The 22,002-nt window shown below is 58.3% G+C and overlaps 1 protein-coding gene across 2 annotated transcripts in view; it reads left to right on the plus strand.

Moving 5' to 3' along the window:
* Positions 1–20,620, plus strand: part of PPFIA4 (PPFI scaffold protein A4) — a 64,440-nt gene extending 43,820 nt beyond the window's left edge. The window contains exons 9-31 of one of the 2 annotated variants that reach the window (XM_075442733.1): positions 99–233; positions 863–946; positions 1,857–1,988; positions 3,475–3,537; positions 4,927–5,018; positions 7,417–7,558; positions 7,814–8,019; positions 8,451–8,691; positions 8,927–8,962; positions 9,551–9,684; positions 9,852–10,015; positions 10,626–10,719; positions 10,962–11,043; positions 11,496–11,696; positions 12,764–12,826; positions 14,001–14,027; positions 14,996–15,171; positions 15,934–16,031; positions 16,703–16,878; positions 17,102–17,170; positions 18,015–18,192; positions 19,472–19,563; positions 20,532–20,620. In XM_075442733.1, the coding sequence (XP_075298848.1) occupies positions 99–233; positions 863–946; positions 1,857–1,988; positions 3,475–3,537; positions 4,927–5,018; positions 7,417–7,558; positions 7,814–8,019; positions 8,451–8,691; positions 8,927–8,962; positions 9,551–9,684; positions 9,852–10,015; positions 10,626–10,719; positions 10,962–11,043; positions 11,496–11,696; positions 12,764–12,826; positions 14,001–14,027; positions 14,996–15,171; positions 15,934–16,031; positions 16,703–16,878; positions 17,102–17,170; positions 18,015–18,192; positions 19,472–19,530 (2,652 nt within the window). In that variant the 3' untranslated portion in view covers positions 19,531–19,563; positions 20,532–20,620. The remainder of the gene's footprint in view (positions 1–98; positions 234–862; positions 947–1,856; positions 1,989–3,474; positions 3,538–4,926; positions 5,019–7,416; positions 7,559–7,813; positions 8,020–8,450; positions 8,692–8,926; positions 8,963–9,550; positions 9,685–9,851; positions 10,016–10,625; positions 10,720–10,961; positions 11,044–11,495; positions 11,697–12,763; positions 12,827–14,000; positions 14,028–14,995; positions 15,172–15,933; positions 16,032–16,702; positions 16,879–17,101; positions 17,171–18,014; positions 18,193–19,471; positions 19,564–20,531) is intronic. The other variant, XM_075442734.1, reaches the window with a different exon arrangement.
* The last annotated feature ends 1,382 nt before the right edge of the window (positions 20,621–22,002 follow it).

A 22,002-nucleotide genomic window follows, 5' to 3' on the forward strand; every position in this document is an offset into this window, starting at 1 on the left:
CCCACCACCCCAGGGACCTGGGAGGGAGAAGCAGGCATTGGGGGTGGGACAAGCAGGCAAGCTTCGGTGCCGGGCACCCATCCTGCCCTGTTCCGCAGTGCGAGGAGAAAGCCCGGCATCTGCAGGAGCTGCTGGAGCTGGCGGAGCAGAAGTTGCAGCAGACGATGCGGAAGGCAGAGACGCTGCCCGAGGTGGAAGCGGAGCTGGCCCAGCGCATCGCAGCACTCACCAAGGCAAGCGTGCGGGGAGCTCGGGAGCAGCCGGGGCAGGAGAGAGCAGAGAAGCCAGAGGAAGAGGAAGGTCTGGCTGCTCCCTGCAGCCATGGAGCCCCTGGCAGCCCCAAGCACCCTCCTCTTATTCCCAGCCTCTGAGCTTTGCTGTCCCCTGCCTCCCCCATGACTGCAGGGACAATGCATGGTTTTTAAAGCTCCTGATGTGTCCTCCATGCGCGGGGTTTGCTCCCTTCCCTCAGCTCCTTTCTCCAAGACAGAGATGGCCCTGTCCATCTGAGCAGCCTTCAGCTTCTGCTGGGGCAACTCTGGGATGAGGAGGAAAAGGAAGGACCCAGGCTGGATCTGGAGGGTGCAGGCCTGGAGGGATGTGTGGATACAGCCAGCCTTGCCTTTCCCAGGCGCTGGAACGTGTGCCAGGTCACTCACAGAGCACCTCCACCTCCCATCACCCTGCCAGGAGGGCTGTTGTGGCTCACAGCACGCAGTGAACCGCGGCGGGGATGCAGGCGGTGGGAGAGAGTGCCGCATCCCTGGGGAACGACACGGATGCAGGGGCAGAGGGAGGAGTGCAGGAGGACCCTCGTGGTTTTGGGGAGCATCATCCGAGAGGGCTGCTCTGCTTTTCCCAGGCAGAAGAGAGGCACGGGAGCATCGAGGAGCACCTCCGGCAGCTGGAGAGCCAGCTAGAGGAGAAGAACCAGGAGCTGGCCAGGGTAAGCGCGGCTCAGCCGGGACCGGGGGTCCATGCGGGTCATCATCCAGCCTTGGCTCTGCCTTGCCATGGTGGCTGGGTACCTGGGCACACCATGAAGGGTGGGCTTGCTCTGAAGCAGGATGGAGAGAAGGGCCTGGTTAATCCTTTCCCATCCAGGATCTCTTCATCTAGAGTCACCCAGGAGCTCATGACATTCCCTGCTGTGATTTCCCCCTCTCCCAGGCATCCAAGTCTTGCTGTTAGCGTGCCACATCCACTCCTCTCCCAGCGTCACCTCCTGGGGCAAGCTGGGGCCCCAAATGCAGGGCGGAGGGGGAAGCTCCAGCTGCTCTGCCCCCCAGCCTGGATCAGCAGCAGGGCGAGACTGATGGGTGCTGGGACCCAAGGGTGCTGCCCCTGACAAAGACAGCGACGTGGCCGATGTGTCAGGGGATGCACAGTCCCTGCTGTGCTCCTGAGCCGGTGGCTGGGCTGCCACGCAGGAGGTTGCGATGCCCATTTCTCCGGTCACTCGGGTGGCATTACAGCGTGTGCCCCTGGGGAAGCCCCTGGTTGTTGTGGCCCAGGGCAGCCATTTGGAGACACCTTTGCAAATCCAGAGGATCGGCACCCTTTGGGGTCTGGAGTGTGACCCCGGTGTGCCTGTCCCTGGCAGAGGCACAAGGTGAAGCTTCCTTGAGGATCAGGCGGGCAGGATCTCTTTGGATCCCATCCTCTCTCCTGTTCATGCTGGGAAATGGCAGAGACCAGCAGAGCTCAGCGGAGGGTCCGATCTGTGCTGGAAGGGGTGGATTTGTCCCCAAAACCTGGGCCTGATGGGCCAGCTCTGACTGCACCAGCAGGCACGGGATGGCAGGAGGAGCAGATCCGCTGGATCTGACGTGGCCGGTCGCTGGTTGCCGTTGCAGGCCCGCCAGCGGGAGAAGATGAACGAGGAGCACAACAAGCGGCTCTCGGACACGGTGGACCGTCTGCTGAGCGAGTCCAACGAGCGGCTGCAGCTGCACCTCAAGGAGAGGATGGCGGCCTTGGAGGAGAAGGTAGTGGCTGGGGGGCAAGGGGTTCTCTGGGGGGCTGGGAGGGGTTCGAGGGGTCCGCAGCCCCTCCGGTGCGTAGCCTCAGCCAGGCACAGCACAGGGATTTGGAAATACGTGTGCAGGGATGGAGAAATTATCACATGCAGGATGCCAGCCGGGCGCTGGGGCTGGTGGGAGCGCAGGGACGCGTGCTCTGCGTCGCACCCTTGCCTCCGGCCAGCCCTCGCCCGGTAAGACCCCCTCCCCAGTGCCTTTCATCTCCGACAGCAGCAGGACTTGTCCTCCATCCCCTCGCTTCCCTGTGTCTTTTCTGGCGCAGCCTCGACTGCAGCCTGCGCCCGGCTGTCGGAGCACAACCCTACTGCATTTCGCAGGAGAAAATGCAGCATTCATCCTCTCCCACCTGCCCATCCCTTCCATATGCTGCCTTGAAACCTGCCTGTCCCCCAAACCTGGACTGACCCGCCTTCTCCAGGCCAGGGCAGAGTCCATGAGCAGCCTCCCAGCTCCCACCTCGCTCCTCCTGGGCTTTCCTTTGAGGAGCCAGTGGGAGCTGCTGCGGCCCCAGCGTGAGTGCAATTAGCTGGGAAAGCGGGTGGCTCAGAGCAAGGATTAACCTCGCAGTGCCAACGGGACATCCAGCCTTGATAATTCACCTCGGTCTGGGTTCCAGCAGGGACCAGGCTCCCCTGAGCAAGTCAGAGCACAGAGGGGTTGCATCCCTCAGCTGATGCCTCCAGGACTGGGTCTGTCTCCCCTGCTGTCCCCAGCCTCCCGTCCCCAACCAGACCCGGCTGTGCCAGCGTGTCCAGTCATTCAGCAGATAGGTCTGAGTGGCTCTGGGTAAAGAGCAGGACCCAACACATGGGGCTGAGTCCAAATTCCCACCCCAGCAAGCAACAGGGACCAGAGCAGTGGCACCTGGCGAAGGGGCATCTTCTGCTCCCCAGCCTGCTGCCGGCACTGGCTCACCCAAAGAGTTTCTCCAGGTCTTCTGCAGGCAGAAATGATCCTGTTTGGCTGCCAGCACCTCCCAAAAAAGAGCCCTAGATCAGGCAGTTGCAAGCACGCTTTCTTTTCCCCCGTGTATTCCCTAGCTTAGATGTAGGGGACATTTTTGCCCTTGATCCAGCTGCTCAAGGAGTTGATCTCCTCTCAGATGAATTTCCTGGTCTTCAAGCCCTGCCCATCAAATCTTTAACCACCCTTGCCCTCCGTGGCCATGCCCCGGCTCCGGTGTGGGGCAGGAGTTGAGCTACGGCAGCCCTGCTTGAGGAGCAGGACGTTTGCAGAGAAGACTGGTTTGCGGGCAGGTAGGTGAGGAGTAGATGGGGGAGCCATTGCCGTCCCTCCTGCCAGGCGTCCCTCACACCGTCCACGCGGCGATTCCACGCTGGCCGTTCCCGGGAGGCCGCACAGCCATTTTCTAAACGGTCTCTCTTTTTCTTTCCTGTTTTTGTTCCCTTTTCTTTTGTTTCGTTTTTCAAAGAACACGTTGTTACAAGAGCTGGAAAATACCCAAAAGCAGATAGAGGAACACCAGCACGACAAGGTAAATGCCGCTGCAGGGAGCCTGCCTTAGCGACTGCGCTTCCTCGCTCCCAGTCCCCAGCGAGTGGCAGTCGCGCCTCCTGAAATGCCCCAGTTTCGGAGGAGCTGGGATCCCCAAGCGCCCAGCAGCCGGAGGCCACACACTAACCCACGCAGTGGCTGGATGGAAGCTGCCACCCACCTCTCCAGAGACCCCCAGTTTGGTTCCCTAGCAGGCACGTTCAGTCCCGTCTCCGTATTTCTCTCGCTCTCATCCGTCTCCAGCCCCCCGGCGAGGACAGCAGCAAGGCCGGGGTGGCTTTGCCCGTGTTGGACTAGATGACCCACAGAGGTCCCTTCCAACCCCTACTATTCTGTGATTCTGTGATTCTGTGTGTCTAGAAGAGGGTTTACCCCAGCGCTCCTCGGTGCAGCCTGGCTGCGAGGGACAGGGCTGCTCGGGCAGCCACGTCCCCTTCGCTCCCAAGGCTTTCTCAACCCCCTCACTCGAACCCGGGGGGAAGATCTGCTCCACGCCCAGCTTGCAGAAGGCCCTGGAGGTCTTCGCACCTCCCCTGCCCTCAGATAAAGCATCAAAGTAGAGTCTGCAACACAAGTCCATGTTGGCCTGTGCTGGAATGCTGGAGGGTTGCAGCTTTTTGAAGCAACGGCAGCTTTTGGGATGTGCCCGTGTCTCATGCATGACTGGGGGGATCGGGGGGCTGCTTTCCCCCTTGCCTAGGGTCTTGCTCTGCCAGACACTCCCTGCCCACGGCAGGGATGTGCGGGCACCGCTTGCTCTTCCCAGCCACGGCTGCTCGGCTCCAGGCACAGGCAAAGCTCGGAGACTCGCGCGACGCTGCCTGCACGTTGCCCGCCCTGGTTCAGCCTGTTTGCCCGCAGGACTGGATCCTGCCGTGCCGGGGGGATCCCGTCTCCCTCCCTGCCTCCCCCCTCTCATCTCCCGCAGGCCAGCCCGGCCGCTCAGCGCGGGCACAGGTTCACGATGAGGACAGGGCTGGCAGCGGGAGGGACAGGGCCAGCGCCAGGTTTGGCTGGCGGGTCCCTCGCCGCCAGCCCTTTGCCAAGGCAAAGGTGGCCTGCGGTCTGGAGCAAAACCAGAGCATCCTGGTGGGACCGGTTTTCCTTCACCTCACACACCGGCATCGCCGCGAGCACGCGTGTGTCTGTCTGTCTGTCCTTCCCTTCGTGGCATCGCCCCAGCGTCGTCATTCGCTGTCGCCTGCATGAGCTGTTTCTTTACCGATGTGTCAAAGGCGCTTTAAACCTGGAATGGGGATTTCTAAAGGGAATATAAACCTGGAAATAGCAAAGGATGGGGATTGCCCCAAACCTGGCTGCTCTTCAGAGCAAACCAACCCCTGCCTGTCTCTTGTCTCGCCCCGAACAGCGACGGTTGTCCGATGAGATCGACAAACTGAGGCTGGAGGTCGATCAGCTGAAGACCAGAAGCGGGGTGTTCGTGGAGAGCGTGCACACAAGGTAAGGGCCGTCTGCCAAAACCCCACCAGCCTGTGCATGCCCCACTTGCATCCTGCACCCACGGCTTTGGGCACGTTTTGCTTTTAGGGCCCCAAAATGCTGTTGGCATCAGGCATTTCTGGTGTCACCAAGCCTCAGTGCCGGGCTGCAGGGTGGTTCATCGCAGCAGGGTCACCTCCGGCTGTGCCGTCTCCACCTTGGATGTGTCCTGGGGTGGGACACAGACCTTTGAGCATAGTTTGGCCCAACATTTGCTCTTCTAAGGGCGAAAACCCGCTGTGTGTAGTTTCTTTTTCTGCACAAAGGGCTTAGGGTTCAGTTTTCTGTGCAAGCTGGATGTTCACCAAACGCCTTTCCCCCTGTGGTGTGCTGGGGATGGGCTGGTGGAGAAGGAGGAGTCTCTTTCGAGGTGTTGCAGGCAAAGGAGAATGACCACCCCCTCGTTTCTGCAATGGTTCTCCCACACCCTTTCATTTAAAGTCAGGTGGGAGCTAGGGAGGTCCCAGCCCAGAGTTCCAGGAGGAGAGGTGAATCCATCGGGTCTCAGCCTCCGGCACTGACTGGGATACCCAGCACCCCTGCGAGAGACCAGGGGGTTAGAAAAGGAGGGTGCCAGCATGACACGCACCCTGCTGCATTGCTGCATCTGCCTGAGAGACCGCGTCCTCCCCTGAGCACTTCTGATGTGGGTTGGAGGCAACGAGGGGTCAATGCGAGGGACCACCCGTGGGGAAAATTCACCTCTCAAGAAGACTGGGAAAAAGGGAAAGGAGCTTCAAATCTGTCAGCAGCTGTGGCAGAGAGGAGAAGGCCTGAAGGCCCCATGTCTGTCGTGGAGAGAAGACACAGGGAGAATGAGGAAGAGCTTGTGAAGATGAAGGATAGCTGAGTGCCAGAGGAGTGGCTGGAGCATGTGTGGGACCTCTTTGTAGGGGTCTGTAAGAACAGGATGGACTTTTTTTTAATTTATTTATTTCTTAGAGGAAAAATCAGCAGAAAGATTGAGTTACAGAGGCCAGAATAATCCCCCCCAGCTGAAATGTCAGCTTTTGTCTAAGGCGCCTTTATCTGTTTTTAGCTCGGGAGCAGCTTGTCAGCAGCTCCGCAGCTGAAGTCCCCTTGAAACTTGGGCTGTGCCTTCGTCTGCGAACACCAAGCTGACACCGAGTCAAGCTGCTCGTGGTAGTGGTTTCTCCTGGGTTTAGTAGGATGCTGGGGTAGGGAGCCCAGATCTGTGTTTGCACTGGAAACCGGACCTGCCGTGGTGGAAAAACACTGATCTGCCTTGTACAACTGCTTTTGTCATCTTAAATCAAAAAACCCTCATACCTTCTGTGGCAGTGCATACAGGGAGTAATGACCCCGTGCTCCGGGAAGACGCTTTGCTCCTCAGCATGGCTGGGTCTTCAGGGTGAGGAAGAGCAACCAGGCAATGTGGAGATAAGCAACGAGTACCATGAGTGGCAAAAAGTGGCCTCGTGCCCAGCAACAGCCACTGCCTTGCTCCTTGGCATGGGGACCCGCTCCTGAGCACCAGCCCCAGCATGGAGGAGGAGGAAGAGGATGAAGAAGTCCCAGCCAGTTTCTGCTGGGAGATCCCAAACGATGCTCATGTCCTGACACCTGGAAGATCTGTTTCAAATGGGATTTTGTTCATTGGGGGTTTTTTTCATTAAAATATTGAAGAAAACAAAGGAGAAAAGCTCCCTGGCTGGCCCCTGTTCTGTGCCGTGGGGATGGAGAAGACAGGCACAAGATGTGCTGTACATGTTGGGAGGTGCAAGCTGGTCTCAAGGGGAGGACAGGAGGGGACTGTTCAGCCCACGGCTTCCCAGTAGACCCACTGTGCAGGGTGGGTTTGGCCAGAACTGGCTGGATGCCCCAGTGGCAACTGCAGCGAAATGTTTCTGTCTGAACATGAGGAAGAACTTCTTCCCTCTGAGGGTGACGGAGCCCTGGCCCAGGCTGCCCAGGGAGGTTGTGGAGTCTCCTTCTCTAGAGATATTCAAGACCCACCTGGACAAGGTCCTGTGCAGCCTGCTGTAGGTGACCCTGCTTCAGCAGGAGGGTTGGACTAGAGGACCCACAGAAGTCCCTTCCAACCCCGACCATTCTGTGATTCTGTGGGAGGTAGCAGCCGGGTAGGGCCCAGGGCTGAGCTTCCTACAGTCTGCGAGCACATCTCCAGGGCCAGCATGGGGAGAATGGGACACCTTTTTCTGGAGCCTGGTTTTACATCCTTTCACGCCGAGCAGGCAGGCATCGCTGGGGTGGGCATCCCAGAGCGGCCTCATCTTCCTCCTCTGTCCTGAGCAAGCCTGGGCTGCAAGGGGAGCAGCCTGGGAAAGAAGGCATCCTTCCATGGAGCAATGTCCACAACAGGGCTCTTCCTCCCCAGGTCCCACATGGGCAGCGCCACGGACCTGCGCTTCCCACTGAGCGCCGTGGTCCATGCCCCCGCCGAGCCCTTTGGGGCAGCCCCGGGCCTGCCTCGGGCGCAGAAGGGCCGCTTCACCGCTCGGCGAGAGGAGCCAGCCAAGGTAATCCATCTTCATGCCAGCATGGGGCCAGAGTTGGGGTGGGGGTCTCCTCCTGCCTTGCATGTTGGTCTCACCTGTCCCCAGTGTGGGGACATGGGGCGATTTCCTTAACCTGGTGCGTAGATGGAGGTAATGTGGTAGGAATGGTTTCCCCACTGGGATTACGTTGAGGTGTAACTGTTGTGTGGATGCATCCAGTTTGGCTTTTGGAGACATGGGGGTGCCGTGTGGGACCAGTGGACCTTATTTCCCCAGGACTGGGAGCAGGCCCAGGCAGGCAGCGTCCTGGCCACGGGGCCTCACGCCTTCGACAGCGACCCCGAGATCTCCGATGTGGACGAGGACGACCGCGAGACGCTCTTCAGCTCCATGGATGTGCTCTCCCCCGGCGGGCACTCGGACGCCCAGACATTGGCCATGATGCTCCAGGAGCAACTGGATGCCATCAACGAGGAGATCAGGTAGCAACCATGGCCAAAACCCACAGCTGCCTTGCTCTGAAATGGCTCCAGGGGGGCAGGGGGGCACCAGGAGTCTCTGATGCCCTAAAATTGAGGTCTTGGTCCAGCTTCAGCCAGGGAAATGGCTCCAGGACATCCTGCCACACGACTTGGTCCTTTCTGCATGTGACCCCTGCCCCTCAGCTGCACCAGTGCTGGCTCATTACTTTAAGAAAAGCCCCCCCTGAATATTAAAAGCCGTCGTGGTGTGTCTCAGCTCTGGTTTATGTGAATCCCGATGGGTCTTGCTGCCATTCCTGGAGGTCAGGGGCTTGAGGCACAGCCCCCAAGGTGCATTTCCCCAGGGTAGGGAAATCCTGCGGCTGTGGGGTGTGAGATGACTCCCCAGAAAGGTGGGGAGCCAGGAGCCCTGAGCCCCACTGCCCCCCCAGGATGATCCAAGAGGAGAAGGAGTCCACCGAGCTCCGCGCGGAGGAACTGGAGACCCGCGTGACGAGCGGCAGCATGGAAGGCCTCAACCTCACCCAGCTCTGCAAAAGGGCTTCCATCCCCACCTCGCTGACGGCCCTGTCCTTGGCCAGCTCGTCCCCACCGCTCAGCGGCCGCTCCACCCCCAAGCTCTCCTCCCGCAGTGCCGCTCAGGACCTCGACCGCATGGGGATCATGACGTTGGTGAGGAGGCACATGGGGCAGACGGGGGGCTGGACGGGGGGGTGTGCATGGCTGCCTGGGGGGGGAGCGATGCCCTGGCATCCGCGTGGGCGTGCGGGAGGGTGATGTGGAACGAGGGTGCCCGTGTTTGCTGTCTCCCAGCCTGGCACGCCTGGCCCCGGGGCTGCTCTGCGCGGGGGTTCTCCATTAACTGCCCCCCTTTCTGTGTCTCTCTCGCTTTCCCCCTTGCAATCAGCCCAGCGACTTGAGGAAGCACCGGAGGAAACTGCTAGTGAGTGGCTGCCATCCCGTTGGTTTTTGTCCAAGCCCCTTTTCCAGCCTGCTCCTGGCTTTGTCCACACCAGGTCAGGGTGCAGCAGGCGCGGGATGGAGCTGGGGACCCCAGGGATTCAGCAGGAGGATCATGGGGATCCCATAAGGTGCTTGGAGATGTGCCGGTTGGCAGCCTGGGGGGTCTGGCAGGACATGGGGAGGTTCAGAAAGCCACTGGGTCCTCAAACGTTGTGTCCCACCTCTGGTGACAGGGTGTCTTTGGGACATTCCCAACTGTGCTCCTCAGAGACCTCTGCTGAGGGACAGCAGCTTCTGTCCCCACACCCTGACCTGGACCATAGGGCTGCATCCTCTCTCCTCCCTGTTCCCAGGATCTTGGCCATACGGCCACATCCTCCCCATCCGCTTGGGCATCTTGAGCCATTGCCAGAGCTCTCATTCAGGCTAATCCTGGAGCGTGGCAAAGCCTCAGGGCCCTGGTGGCTCTTTTGGCCATGCCTCCATGGAGCAAGAGAGAGGCAGGCAGCAGGGCAAGGATGGAGCTGGGCTTTGGCCACCCCGCCTCATGGCTCCTCTGCTTTTTCAGTCGCCCGCAGCTCGGGATGAAAGCCGGGAGGATAAAACTACCATCAAATGCGAGACATCCCCCCCATCCTCCCCCAGGACGCTGCGGCTGGAGAAGCTGGGCCACCCTGCACTGAGCCAGGAGGATGGGAAGAGGTACGTGGAGCGCCCTTTGGATCTCACACTCGTGCCTGCTCCGTTGGTTTGAGGATTCACATGGGGCAAGCGTGGGACTGTGGGACGGGATGGGGTTTGCCATGGCTTGTGCGCTGCTCGGGAATAACCTAAAGGCTTTGCTGTTCCTCTCCCTCCTCCATCCCCAGCTCGCTGGAGGAGCAGGCCAGCAACCCCAGCAGCAACAGCAGCCAGGACTCCTTGCACAAGGGCTCCAAGAGGAAGGGGATCAAATCCTCCATCGGGCGCTTGTTCGGGAAAAAAGAGAAGGGTCGCTTGATTCAGCTGAGCAGAGAAGGGGCCACGGGGCAGGGTCCGTGAGCAGCCCTATTCCCATCCGTGCCGGGCGGGCGTCCTTCCTCTCAGGCCGGGCTCTCTGCATGCCTCCTGGCACTGCCTGGCGTTGGGGTGCTGTTGGGGTGACAGGCGGAGGAGCAGGGACACCCCTGCCGATTTGGGGGTGTTGGGGCCACTGACTCAGGGGTCCCTGCGGCCTCCCCGTGCTTTCTGCCCTGCAGCCCGTTCCATCCCGAGCATGGTGTCAGCCTTAATGCTCTGCAAGAGCTGCGGTGAGGGTAGTGACCCCCCCATCACAGTATCTTGTCTGAAATGCCCCCAAACCTGCTTCCCTCCCTATGAGACCTTCTTGATTTTGCAGAGCCCTTTGGTAGGAGCTGCTTTTCCACTCCTAAATCCTTTACTGCTTCGATGTTGAGCATTTTGAAATGGAGGGGTGGCAGGCGGGGGTCCCCTTGGGCTTCCCAGGGATGCAAGGGGGCTGTGGGGTGGGTTGGAGATGGAGACTGTCACCTCCTGTGCTGCGACTGTGCATCCCCAACACCTTGGCATGGGGACGGTGGCAGTGCCCACACCGAACCCATGGGACATCACGCTGACGTGAGGATGTCTTGCTTGCCCCCCAGTGCTGCTGACCGACGTGGAAGTGGGCATGCAGGACCCGCTGGGACTTGGCAAGCTGGGTGCTCAGGCCGAGAAGGATCGGCGCCTGCGGAAGAAGTGAGTGAACCTCCTTCCCTGCCCCAGAAAGAAACTGTCCTGCCTGATGGCTGAGAGACCGTGGCACAGGGCTGGGAATTACTGGACAGGCTCCTCTTATTCACCCTCTCTTGAGCCCTTTTAGCTCCTTGGTTGCCTTGCTACCAGCTGGTGCTTACTGCCCATGGTCTATTCCCTTTCAAGAGCTGCTCCCTTCCCCGTAAGTCCCCAATAAATCACTCTTCTGCTTCTGTTCCCTCCAGGCACGAACTTTTGGAAGAAGCTCGGAGGAAAGGATTGCCCTTTGCTCACTGGGATGGCCCCACCGTTGTCTCCTGGCTGGAGGTGAGGCAGAGCGCGCCCGTGCACTGTCCCCACGCACCGACAGCTTTGCAGCCGCCGTCGGTCTGCAGTGTGCTCCCCCGGCAGCGGCACAGCACCCCGCAGTCCCGCCATCCTGCTCCATGCACGTGGTTGGTGGCTGCAAAACCCGGGGGAGCAGAGCAGATCCCCAGATCCCTCACATGTTCTGTAGAGTTGTGGTTTGGAGTTTCCTCAAGCCCACACCTCAGCTTTGAGTTGAAAGGCTCAGTGGGTGCTCTTGCTGTGTGCTGTGTCCCTCAGATATAGGGACGCTGGGCTGGCCGCAGGACATCTGTGCAAGGTACAAACAAAAAAGGAGCCCCACCTGGCTATCCAACTTTCATACTGAGCTTCAGACAGGGTGGCCTTGAACCTACCAGAGGAAGTTAGGGTAGATCAACTGGACAGTCACTGGCTTTGCCCTGTTTTGGCAGCTCTGGGTGGGGATGCCGGCCTGGTACGTTGCCGCTTGCCGAGCCAACGTGAAGAGTGGAGCCATCATGTCAGCCCTGTCTGACACTGAAATCCAGAGGGAGATTGGCATCAGCAATGCCCTGCATCGCCTGAAGCTGCGTCTGGCCATCCAGGAGATGGTCTCGCTCACGAGCCCCTCAGCACCACCCACCTCACGGACGGTAAGCACTCCATGCCATGGACCCACTCTTCCCCCAGACAGACCCTCCATGGGGCAGAAGTTTCTCCCCTTTTCCTGGCTCCTTGGGACTATAGTGGTCCATCAGTCCCCAGGGAGTCCCAGGGTCCCAGGCAAGCATGGCCGCGGAGGGGGTGACGTTCCCTCATGGACCAGTCAGACCAGCAGACACGTGTCCTCAGGCACAAAGATCATTTGCAGTCATCGAGTGTGAAGCACTTTCCTGTCTTGAGGCACCAGCCAATGCTCTTGTCCTCACATTCAGAGGTCATCAGCAAGAGGCTGACCCTGTGCAGCCTGCTCTGGGTGACCCTGCTTCGGCAGGGGGTTGGACTAGATGACCCACAGAGGTCCCTTCCAACCCTGAACATTCTGTGATTCAATGATTCTGTGAAAGAGCAAAGCTGAGGGACTGTCTGCCCAAGAGAAGCTAAAGTCCCACCCAGGCAGCACACACGTGATTTACAGGGCCAGCCTGGTTGTGCGCAGCCGTTTTCTCCATCATTTCCATACAAGCCTTTTCCTGGGACCGTGTGAAGTTCCTCGGGCAAGTCAAAGCAACCTCAGATCTCAGCCTCGTCCTGGAAAGGACATGGAACGGATGGAGGGATCGTGTCTTGTGCTGGTCCCCAAAACCCCTGAGGGATTAATGGTGCCCCAGTAATGCCAAGACACATCTGTAGAAATGTGGTCAGCAGAAAAGCCCCAAGCGTGCTGTGTCCCCTCAGATGGCCGTGGCTGGGGTCACAGCTGTCACAGACAAGCCTGCAGGGCCCCTGAGCGTAACACCAAAGTATAAAGGCAGCCAAAGGGTCTGTGGTCCTTGCTGTACTCTCCGCTGCTCCATGGACATCCCAGGGTCCTCATGAGCAGCAGGGTGCCACCAGCCCAAGCTGCAAGGACACTGTGAGACCTCCCCAGCACAGCCCCAAGCACAAGAGTGGCCTGGTCCTCCATCAGCCCAAGCTGGGCTTGTTTCCAGCACGGTTGTCAACCGAGGTCACAGCTCTGTGGTGGTTTACCCTGACCACTCTGCTCTTTTCCCTGCAGTCCTCCGGAAACGTCTGGGTCACCCACGAGGAGATGGAGAACATGGCGACTTCCACCAAGACGGTGAGGCTGGCTGGCCCCACTGTTGCCGCACAGCGTATCGGTTACTGAGCTGAGCTCCGGGCATGCATTAACGCACTAACCCGGGGAGGGAAGGGGATCTTTGCTGCGTCTCGTGTGTCAGCTCTTGACCAGCACCACACACCTGTTCAGAAACCATCTTTCAACCTTTAATATCCCCAAAATTTCTAAAACTGGTTTAAAAACCATCAGATGTATTTTTCTTTGTCAAACCCTTGTGGGTTTTGCTGGGTTTCTAGAGTAGCTTGGCTGTCGGTTGTGAGTTAAAGGAAAGACGAAAACCAAGAGTGGTCTCCGATAGATGCAGGAGACTGAGTCCCACGTTGGTTATCCTACAGCCAAAGAAGGCACTGTCTAATCTCCCGTTGACCTTAGCACACCCAAATGTTGTCCCCACTGTCTGTGCCTATGACTCTGGCTGAGAGCTTGGGATCCCTTGGAGGGATGCAGCTGTGCTCCCAAAAGCTCTGACTCCTTTGGACAGTTGTAGGCATACGCCCCTCTCTGCGGCTGGACCCCATGTCCATGTCTCCGAGTGGGAGCAGCATTTTGGGTTTGTTGTGTGAATTGGGCAGTTTATTGAAGGTTGTGTCTGCTGGTCGAGTAGCACAGACCTGTAACTGGTGGGTGCCTTTTGGGGATGGAGAGCTCAGTGTTACGGCAGGGCCGTGACACTTTCCCTTGGCAAGTTTTGTGGGGTCGAGCAGGACCAGTGCAGGTTAACAAGGGAAGAAATAGCTACACAATGGGCAAACTGGTTTGGGCAGCCCCTCTGGGGACTCTGACCCACGAGGTCTCTCTCTGCATCCATCTGTCTTTGGGGGACCCAAGAGCTACCCGTGTTTCCCAGGAAAGATGTGTGAGCCCCGGTGTCTGTGCCATCTCCAGCCCAAGCCCCATCCTGTACCCTCCTTACCTGACTGAGAGACGGGGTGAAACTTGGGCCCAGCAGAGCTGGGGTGTCCCCAGCACCCTATCAACAAGGCTGAGCTCCCTGCGCCGTGCAGCCGTGAGACCGGCCCCCGGCCCCTCTGGGTCACGCCGTGCTGAGACCTCCCACGCTCAGCACACATGGCACACGCTTCCACAGTGCAGGGCCGCCGGGTACTGACTTTACCTGTCCTTTCTATTGACATGCCGCATGTGTCACGCTTAGGACACAGAGGAAGGCAGCTGGGCACAGGTGAGGTCCCCGTGTCACCCTCTTCCTTGGGTGGGGTGTGGGGTGGTTGTGGGAGGGAGAGCTGGACAGTCACGGGGCAGCCGGGAGGGGAGCTTGGGGCAGCAGTATTCACCAGGTCCTTGTGGGACTCTGACCCTGCACCCTGTGGTTGCTCCTCTGAGCCCCCTTTCAAGTACCGGGTAGTCCTCCTGGGACCTTGCGTCGAGCAGTGTCCTTCTCTGCTTCAAGCAGTGACTTTGTCTGGGACTGGCCCTGATAAGATACAGATACTGTGTTAAAAACCCCCACCCAAGAGTGCCCAGCCACCCTGCGTGGGACGCAGGTTTCCACCTGCACAGACATTTAGTTTTCACCTTTTTTTAAGCCCCAAGTTCAGGATATAGACCATTTTCATGCACTGAAAAGGTGGAAGGAAAGAGTCCTGAGTCCTGCTTGGATCCATCTCTTCTGGTTTTATCACACTCAAATGTTTTACTTTTCTTCTGGTGGATTTTATTTCATTTCCAGACCCAGAATCAGCTTGCAGTGAAAGCGAATGGATATTTTTCTGCCCAAAACTGACTTTTTTTACATTTTGAAGTCGTAAAGTAATTCTTTTGCTGATTTCTAAGCCTCTTAAAAACGAGTTGGGAATGCACTGAAACCTACTTCTTAGTTAGTTGTTTCAGCTTTCAGGAAGATGCTTTTTCCAGAAGAAGCTGGTCATAAAGTCCAGCTATCCCTTGTGCTTGCTTTTTGGCTACTGCCTTGTCTCCTTGAGGGACATCAGCATGACAGAGACCATGGCCAACAGGACTGTTCCCTCCAGCTCCTTCAGTACAAACTAGGGTTAAACTCCTCTGGCCTAGGTTTGGTCCTCAGGACTGTGACCCCCAGGCTGCAGCACTGAACTGTCACTGGTCTCCTGGGAGTCTGCAGCTCCACCAAGCCCTGGTTTCTTCCTAGCTTCTCCATTTGCTTCTCCGCAGACACTGGCCTATGGGGACATGAACCATGAGTGGATTGGGAATGAGTGGCTGCCCAGTTTGGGTCTCCCGCAGTATCGCAGCTATTTCATGGAGTGTCTTGTTGATGCACGGATGCTGGACCACCTCACCAAGAAAGATCTCAGAGTGCACTTGAAGATGGTGGACAGCTTCCACCGGTGAGTCCTTTTCTTCGGGAGGTCCCTGGGGTGCAGTGTCTGCACATGGAGCAGAGGATGGGGCGATAGGAGGGATTCTCCCCTGTTCCAGCCAGACCTGGTGCTGGAGAATGGCTCTTTTAGGCTAAACTTAACCACATGGTCTCGGGCAGCTCATATGGGCAAATGTTCTCCTTCGTCACACTTCTTGCAGAAAAATTGCAGAGGACCAAGCCTTCTCCTGGCTGTGGAGCAAACCACAGGCAAAAATAAAGGCTCATCCCACCTAGTACCCCACTGGCAGGCAGAACAGTCATCTGCCAGCAGCCCAGCTTGGAGAAGGCTTATGCCATCCCAACCACCTTGCTCAAGCACCAGTATCCAGCCCTGTCACGGGGTACCACCATCCACCTCAACCCATGGGGCTGTGTCTGTGGGCCTGCCAGGGCCCTCCCTGCTCTGGGGACGAACCCCTCAGCCTGGAGCAGCCCCCGTGGGCTGGTTCTCCCTTCCCTCTCCAGCCACCGAGCACAGAGTATTGTTATTTGGATCCGTGCGCTCAGGCACGTGGAACAGGGAAAAACTGTGGAGCAGGGAATTACCATGGAAGGGAGGGACATTCCCCGTTTTCCAGCTAAGATCTTCCCCTTGGGTTGTGTCTGTGCTGACTCAACCCTGTACTGAAGCATTCTGTGGGCACATGGAGAGCAAGCAGGGAAGTGGATCCCTCGTCAGGTCCCTCCAAGCCTCCTGAGGGTTGGGTGACATCTCGTGTCCTTGCAGCACCAGCCTGCAGTACGGCATCATGTGCCTGAAGAGGCTCAACTACGACCGCAAAGAGCTCGAGAGGAGGCGAGAAGAGACCCAGCATGAAATCAAAGGTCAGCAGCAGCATACACGATCCAGCTCTGGAAAAGGAGATGAGGAACCTCCCAAGGGATGCCCAGGGATGATCTCTCTCCTATCCCTTATTTTTAACGCAGCGTTTGCCTAGGGAAAGACATTATTTCTGAGCAACCACGCCTGCAGGGCTGTGCTCCAGGGGGGACCTCCCGTCAATATTTCCCCAACAGATTGCTCCAAGTGGCTTCATGCAGCTTACCCCAGTCAGGCATGAGGAGGGAGAAGGGTGTCGAGATAGAAAAGATCCAGTCCGAGCATCAGATCGGCTTCTCCTGCCCCTTTCAGATGCTCAGATCACCCCCAGGCTTGCTCAGCCTCCCCTTGTTGGCTGTCCTGAGATTCCCTGCGCATCTGGCTGCTGCTTAGATTACATCTCATTAGTGATAATGTCCCTAATTACACCAGCAGCCGTGGGTCCTCAGGATTAATTTTCACCCTTGTTTTCTGCCTGTTACTTCAGCGTTTAGTTTGGTAAATTGAAGCGAGCTGTTCCTGGCCCTTGAGCACCCGGCATTGCGGCTGGCTCGGGAAGGAGAGTCCCAGGACCTGCCTGGGGCTGTGCCCGAGGGCTGCAGGACGTCACCAGGTCCCCGCACCACCACCAGCGTGGTCGGAGCTGACTCTGAGTCGTGCCCTTGCCCTTTTGCAGACGTGTTGGTGTGGACCAACGACCAGGTCATTCACTGGATCCAGTCCATCGGGCTTCGCGAGTACGCGAACAACCTCGTCGAGAGCGGGGTGCACGGGGCGCTCCTGGCCCTCGACGAAAACTTCGACCACAACAGTCTGGCACTCGTGTTGCAGATCCCCACGCAGAACACTCAGGTGAGAGCAGCGTCCTTGGGGGGTTTTGGAGGAGGGTGGCCAGCATGGGGCACGGCTGCGGTGTGACTCCCCCAGTCCCACCAACCCAGCTCTGCCTGTCGAAGCAGAGCGCTCATGTGGCACACGGGCTTTTTCTCTGTCATTCTCAGACTTTCCTGGGATGTGAGTTTGTGCTGGAAACCATTTCCATCGATGGGGAATGCTCATTTTTTGTTGTTTTCAGGCTCGGCAAGTGCTGGAGAGGGAGTTCAACAACCTGCTTGCCTTGGGCACAGATCGGAGGCTGGACGATGTGAGTACCAAACCTCTCCCATGTCCACCCCATGCTGAGCACGTGTTCCTGTGCAAGAAACGGGAGAGACAGAACCTCTGCTCTCTCCCTCCTTGTCCAGGGAGTCGAGTAGTGCCTCACAGACTCCCTAGAGCAGTCGCAAGAGCGGTAACCATGGAATAAGCTAAAACTATTAGACAAGGCCGTGAGGAATGTGCTGCCAGGCTGTGGACGCAGACGAGGAAGAGTCCGTGCATCATTTCTAGCTTCATCCTCGGTGGGCTGAATTTGAAGTAAACTCACCTGGCTTTCCTTGCCAGCTACTTTAATATTGTGTTTTAGAGTCGCAGATGTTCTGGGTATGACACATCTGCAGCGGGCTGGTGGGTTAGAGATGCCCCATTAAGCAGCCAGAAAGCTGTTCATGTTGAGTCACTGAAGGTGGGAATTCATCTAGATCTCTCCTACGTGTAGCTCTCCTCCATGAGATGTGATAGCAGGGCTAGGCAGGACTCTTTAGAGCATAGAGAGAAGCAGTCACTTCCAGAAGACGTTATCTGGAAGAGGTTAGATGCATTCCTCGAGGTCCTTATCGGGGCTTGTGTGTTGATGTCTCCAAGGCATCTTTGCTGGCCTGCTGGAGAGAAGAGCTAGGCAAGCTGGAAAAGATAAAACCTACATCATGGGATCCCAGAGAGGTCTCCTATGTCCTTGGCCCAATTTGATCACATACTTCTGCACCGTTTGAGTTGGTCTCCTTGTACCAGCACGCCCTTAGTTAGGTGGAAGCAGTGCTGGTATCTCACAGGGATGGAAGGTCCTGCTGCCAATGATGCCGGGCCTGTAACCTGCTCTTCCTTGACAGGGCGACGACAAGACCTTCCGTCGAACCCCGTCCTGGCGAAAGCGCTTCCGCCCACGAGACATCCATAGCATCAACATGCTCAGCGGCTCGGCCGAGACGCTGCCCGCCGGCTTCCGCGTCACCAGCCTGGTGCCCCTGCCCCCTCCATCCGCCCCTGCCAAGAAAATGCCCCCGGAAGGTAGGTCACCCCCTTCTCCCCAGGGTCCGCTCCCACAGGTAGGTCACCCCCTTCTCCCCAGGGTCCGCTCCCACAGGTAGGTCACCCCCTTCTCCCCAGGGTCCGCTCCCACAGGTAGGTCACCCCCTTCTCCCCAGGGTCCGCTCCCACCCCAGCACAGACCTCATGGCGTGTGTGGGGAACGATGTGCCACCACGAGAGGAGAGGGAGAGAGGCTTGCTGATCGCCTGCCATGCTGAATCCGTGCGATCCTTGAGCTGTTGTCTGCTGTAAATTCTTTTTTGGGAGGGTTATTTCAGACCCTGGTCTGGTGCGTGATTTCAAACCACCCGGACAAAGGAGAGGGCTGGGTCAGGGCATGACACGGGGATGTGTGTCACCCACGCTGGGTCTGGCATCCAGATCAGAGCCTGCTGGGGTAGCGCTGGGGGCTGTCAGGAAGCAGCAGCCCAGTCTCAGCCCATCTTGTTCCTCCTGTGTTTTGGAAGCCGTCCCCAAAGGGTCTGGATTAACAGCTCGATTCAGTCCGAGCGCGGACGAGCAGCCGCTGTCCCAGGGCGGGCAGGGACCTGCTCTGACGTGGTTGTTACCAGTGCTGCGGGGTGTCAGGTGTGTTTTAGCTGAGCACACGTCCCAGGCTCTGCCCCACCACCGTACAGCTCCTTTCTACAAGGTATCCTGGTCCCTTCCAAAGCTGTGGGGAGGCACAGGCTCCAGCCAGGCCACCCCGGTTTGTCCCTTGGGTCAGGTACCTTGGTGCCACTGTCCCAAGCCACCTGCCACGTCCCCAGTGGTGCAGAGCTGGCTTCAGCAGGCTCAGAAATGACTGAATGCGAATTAAAAAGTTGTGCTTTCACCTCCTGACTCCAAGCCCTGGGCTCAGCTCTCCTCCTGTCTCCAGATTTGCTCAAATTTCACAGCTTTCCATCCAGCGGTTGGGGTCAAACTTCTGCTCAATCTTTTCCACCCCATCCCTGGAAGCTGCAATTCCCACCCAGCCGAGGACAGTGAAACCAGGGGCAAAATCCCTAGGTCTGACAGCACCCGGACACGGGCAGCAGGCTGCTCGCTGCCCAAGAGTAGGGATGGCGGGTGGAAACCTTCCAAACACCCTGAAGCCCTGGGAGCATCAGAGTTGGCCAAATGTGCTCCTTCCTTTGACCCTCATCTTCGCGGGGCTTCAGCGCACAGATGCTGCCTAATAAATGCTTTGGAGGGAAGCCGAGGGCTAATTGGAGCAGTTGCTAATTGCACACCCTGCTCTTTGACTCGCTTCCAGTTGGTGCCTCTGGGTCGCCAAGGCTGGAGACCTCCACGGTCCGGACGTACTCCTGCTGAGGGTCAGCGTGATGGGAACCAGCCCAGCCCTGGGTAAGTGTGAGAAGGACCGAGGCCTCGGAGCTGGATGGGGACCGAGAGGAGAGCGTGAGGCCCAGCGTCACCCAGGCAGCGTGTCTGCCTTCACGCTTGCCACAGAGGAGCACGGAGACCTCAGTGGTGGGGGAGCAGCCCGCTGCTGCCTGAGGCTCACAGGACCCTGAGAGGACGCAGAAGGGATGCTCAGCATCCCAACCATGTACGGTTTGTCCAGTCCCTGGACAGACAGCTCCCCAGGGGACCCCAGGTTGCCATCCTACGTGGGAGGTGCTGCTGGGGAGAGGAAGGATAGTCCAGCACTTCAGAGAGGCTCCTGGGACCCTGGGGCATGGCTCCCCTGTGCCAGGAGGATTCGTTACCCACTCCGGCTGGGTCTGCTGGCCTGTGGGTGCACGGGTGGAGGAGAGCCGCCACCCTCTGGAGTACTGTGTCCAGTTCTGGGCTCCCCAGTTCAAGAAGGATGAAGAGCTACTGGAGAGAGTCCAGCGGAGGGCTACAAGGATGGTGAGGGGACTGGAGCATCTCCACTACGAGGAGAGGTTGAGGGAACTGGGCTTGTTCAGCCTGAAGAAGAGAAGGCTGCGAGGGGACCTTATAAATGCCTACAAATATCTGAAGGGTGGGTGTCAGGAGGATGGGGCCAAGCTCTTTTCAGTGGTGCCCAGTGACAGGACAAGGGGTAATGGACACAAACTGAGGCACAGGAAGTTCCGTCTGAACATGAGGAGGAACTTCTTCCCTCTGAGGGTGACGGAGCACTGGAACAGGCTGCCCAGGGAGGTTGTGGAGTCTCCTTCTCTGGAGATATTCAAGACCCGCCTGGACAAGGTCCTGTGCAGCCTGCTGTAGGTGACCCTGCTTCGGCGGGGGGGTTGGACTAGATGACCCACAAAGGTCCCTTCCAACCCCTACTATTCTGTGATTCTGTGATCCTCACGGGGCCTTTCCCACTCGTTTCTCAGCACATCCCCACTGTCCGTACGGCCACGTGCTGGCTGCCTTCCGGGACGAGAGCCCAGCCTGCGCCTGTTCCTCGGCCCGAACCAACAGACGCCGCAGTCTCGCTGCCGTGGACCGGAAAGGATGCTCTCCCTTCTGCTTGTGCACCCCACCGCTCCCCCCGGCTCCCCGTGGCTTGTCCGCCCGCCTCTCCCCGCACCGGCCGGGCTACGGGTGCGCTCGCTGGGTGCTCGCCCCGTCGCCGGCGGAAGCGCGGTGCAACCCCGCGGAGCGGCAGAGACGCCCCGAAAGTGGGCTGCGATATTTGGAAACTTTTCTCCTGCCTGGTTCGCGTTGCCAACACGCCGTGGGCTGTTGCACTGATTCGCCCGAGCCCCAGGCATCAGGGACACCGCTGCCCACAGGAGTCGAAGCCGAGGAAGATTCAGGCTTGGGATGATCCTCACGCCGGGGGGGATGGGCAAGGAGCTGCCCCCAGGATGGGCCGAGGGGCTGGGGCCAGCGTTGATGGGACAGAGGGGGACAGGCCATGGTGGGGGCAAGGAGAGTGGCTGTCTGCCAGGGGGTGGGCGGTCGGGGTGCTGCGTTTTGGGGTGCTGCCAGACACCACGCAAGGGGAGGCTGCGCCTGAGCGGCGGGGCCACGAAGGGCTGCGTGGGGAAAGGGCTGGAACCGCCCCATAGGGCTCGCTGCCGGCCGGGACGGGACGGTACCCGGCACCCACGAGACAGGGGACCCTCCTTGGGCACCCGGGGAGACACGGCGGGGGCACCCACCGCCCCGGGACGTGCCCATCCCTTCCCCTCCGGGTGCGGAGGAGGTGCTCTCCCCTCCTGCCTCCACGCTACGGGCAGGGATCGATCCAGGAGGCTCTTAACTCTCCCCATTTCTCCCCCGTAGGGTAGGATCTCTTCGTCTCCTCATGCCACGTTTGCCTTGTGTGGCCCCTATTTCTGATGTGATATTTATTGATGGCTGGAATGACCTTATACTTATCATGTGCTGTCTGGAAGTGCAATATCTGAGAGGCTATACAGTCACGATGTCTTTTCGGTGTATTATTTGCCTAATACAGTATTAAATATTTTTTTAATTTGAAGAGTCGGTGAGCCCTTTATATCAATGCCCTATTTCTTTTGTCATATTATTGGTACTGCATGGACTCCGAACCCTGGATCGGGTCAGGAAAGGATGTATGTGTGTTCCAATAAACAGGATTTTAAAACAGTGCTGGCTCGAGCCTTCTTTCTAGAGCCCAAATTAAAAATATAATTAATCTTTAGCTCCCCCAAGAGTTTCTGGGGTACAAGGCTGAGCCCCAGTTACAAACCAGTGAAATCACTGGTCTCTGCAGGGCTGGTTTAAGCGTGGGACATCCAGTTCCGACTGCTGAGCGACTGCGCTGAGGTCCAGCTGGATTTTCTGAGACAGAGAAATCCCGAACTTGGGAATTAGGGGAGACCTGCGCAGAGG

Source organism: Opisthocomus hoazin, chromosome 25 (assembly GCF_030867145.1).
Source record: "Opisthocomus hoazin isolate bOpiHoa1 chromosome 25, bOpiHoa1.hap1, whole genome shotgun sequence".
Classification (NCBI taxonomy): domain Eukaryota; kingdom Metazoa; phylum Chordata; class Aves; order Opisthocomiformes; family Opisthocomidae; genus Opisthocomus; species Opisthocomus hoazin.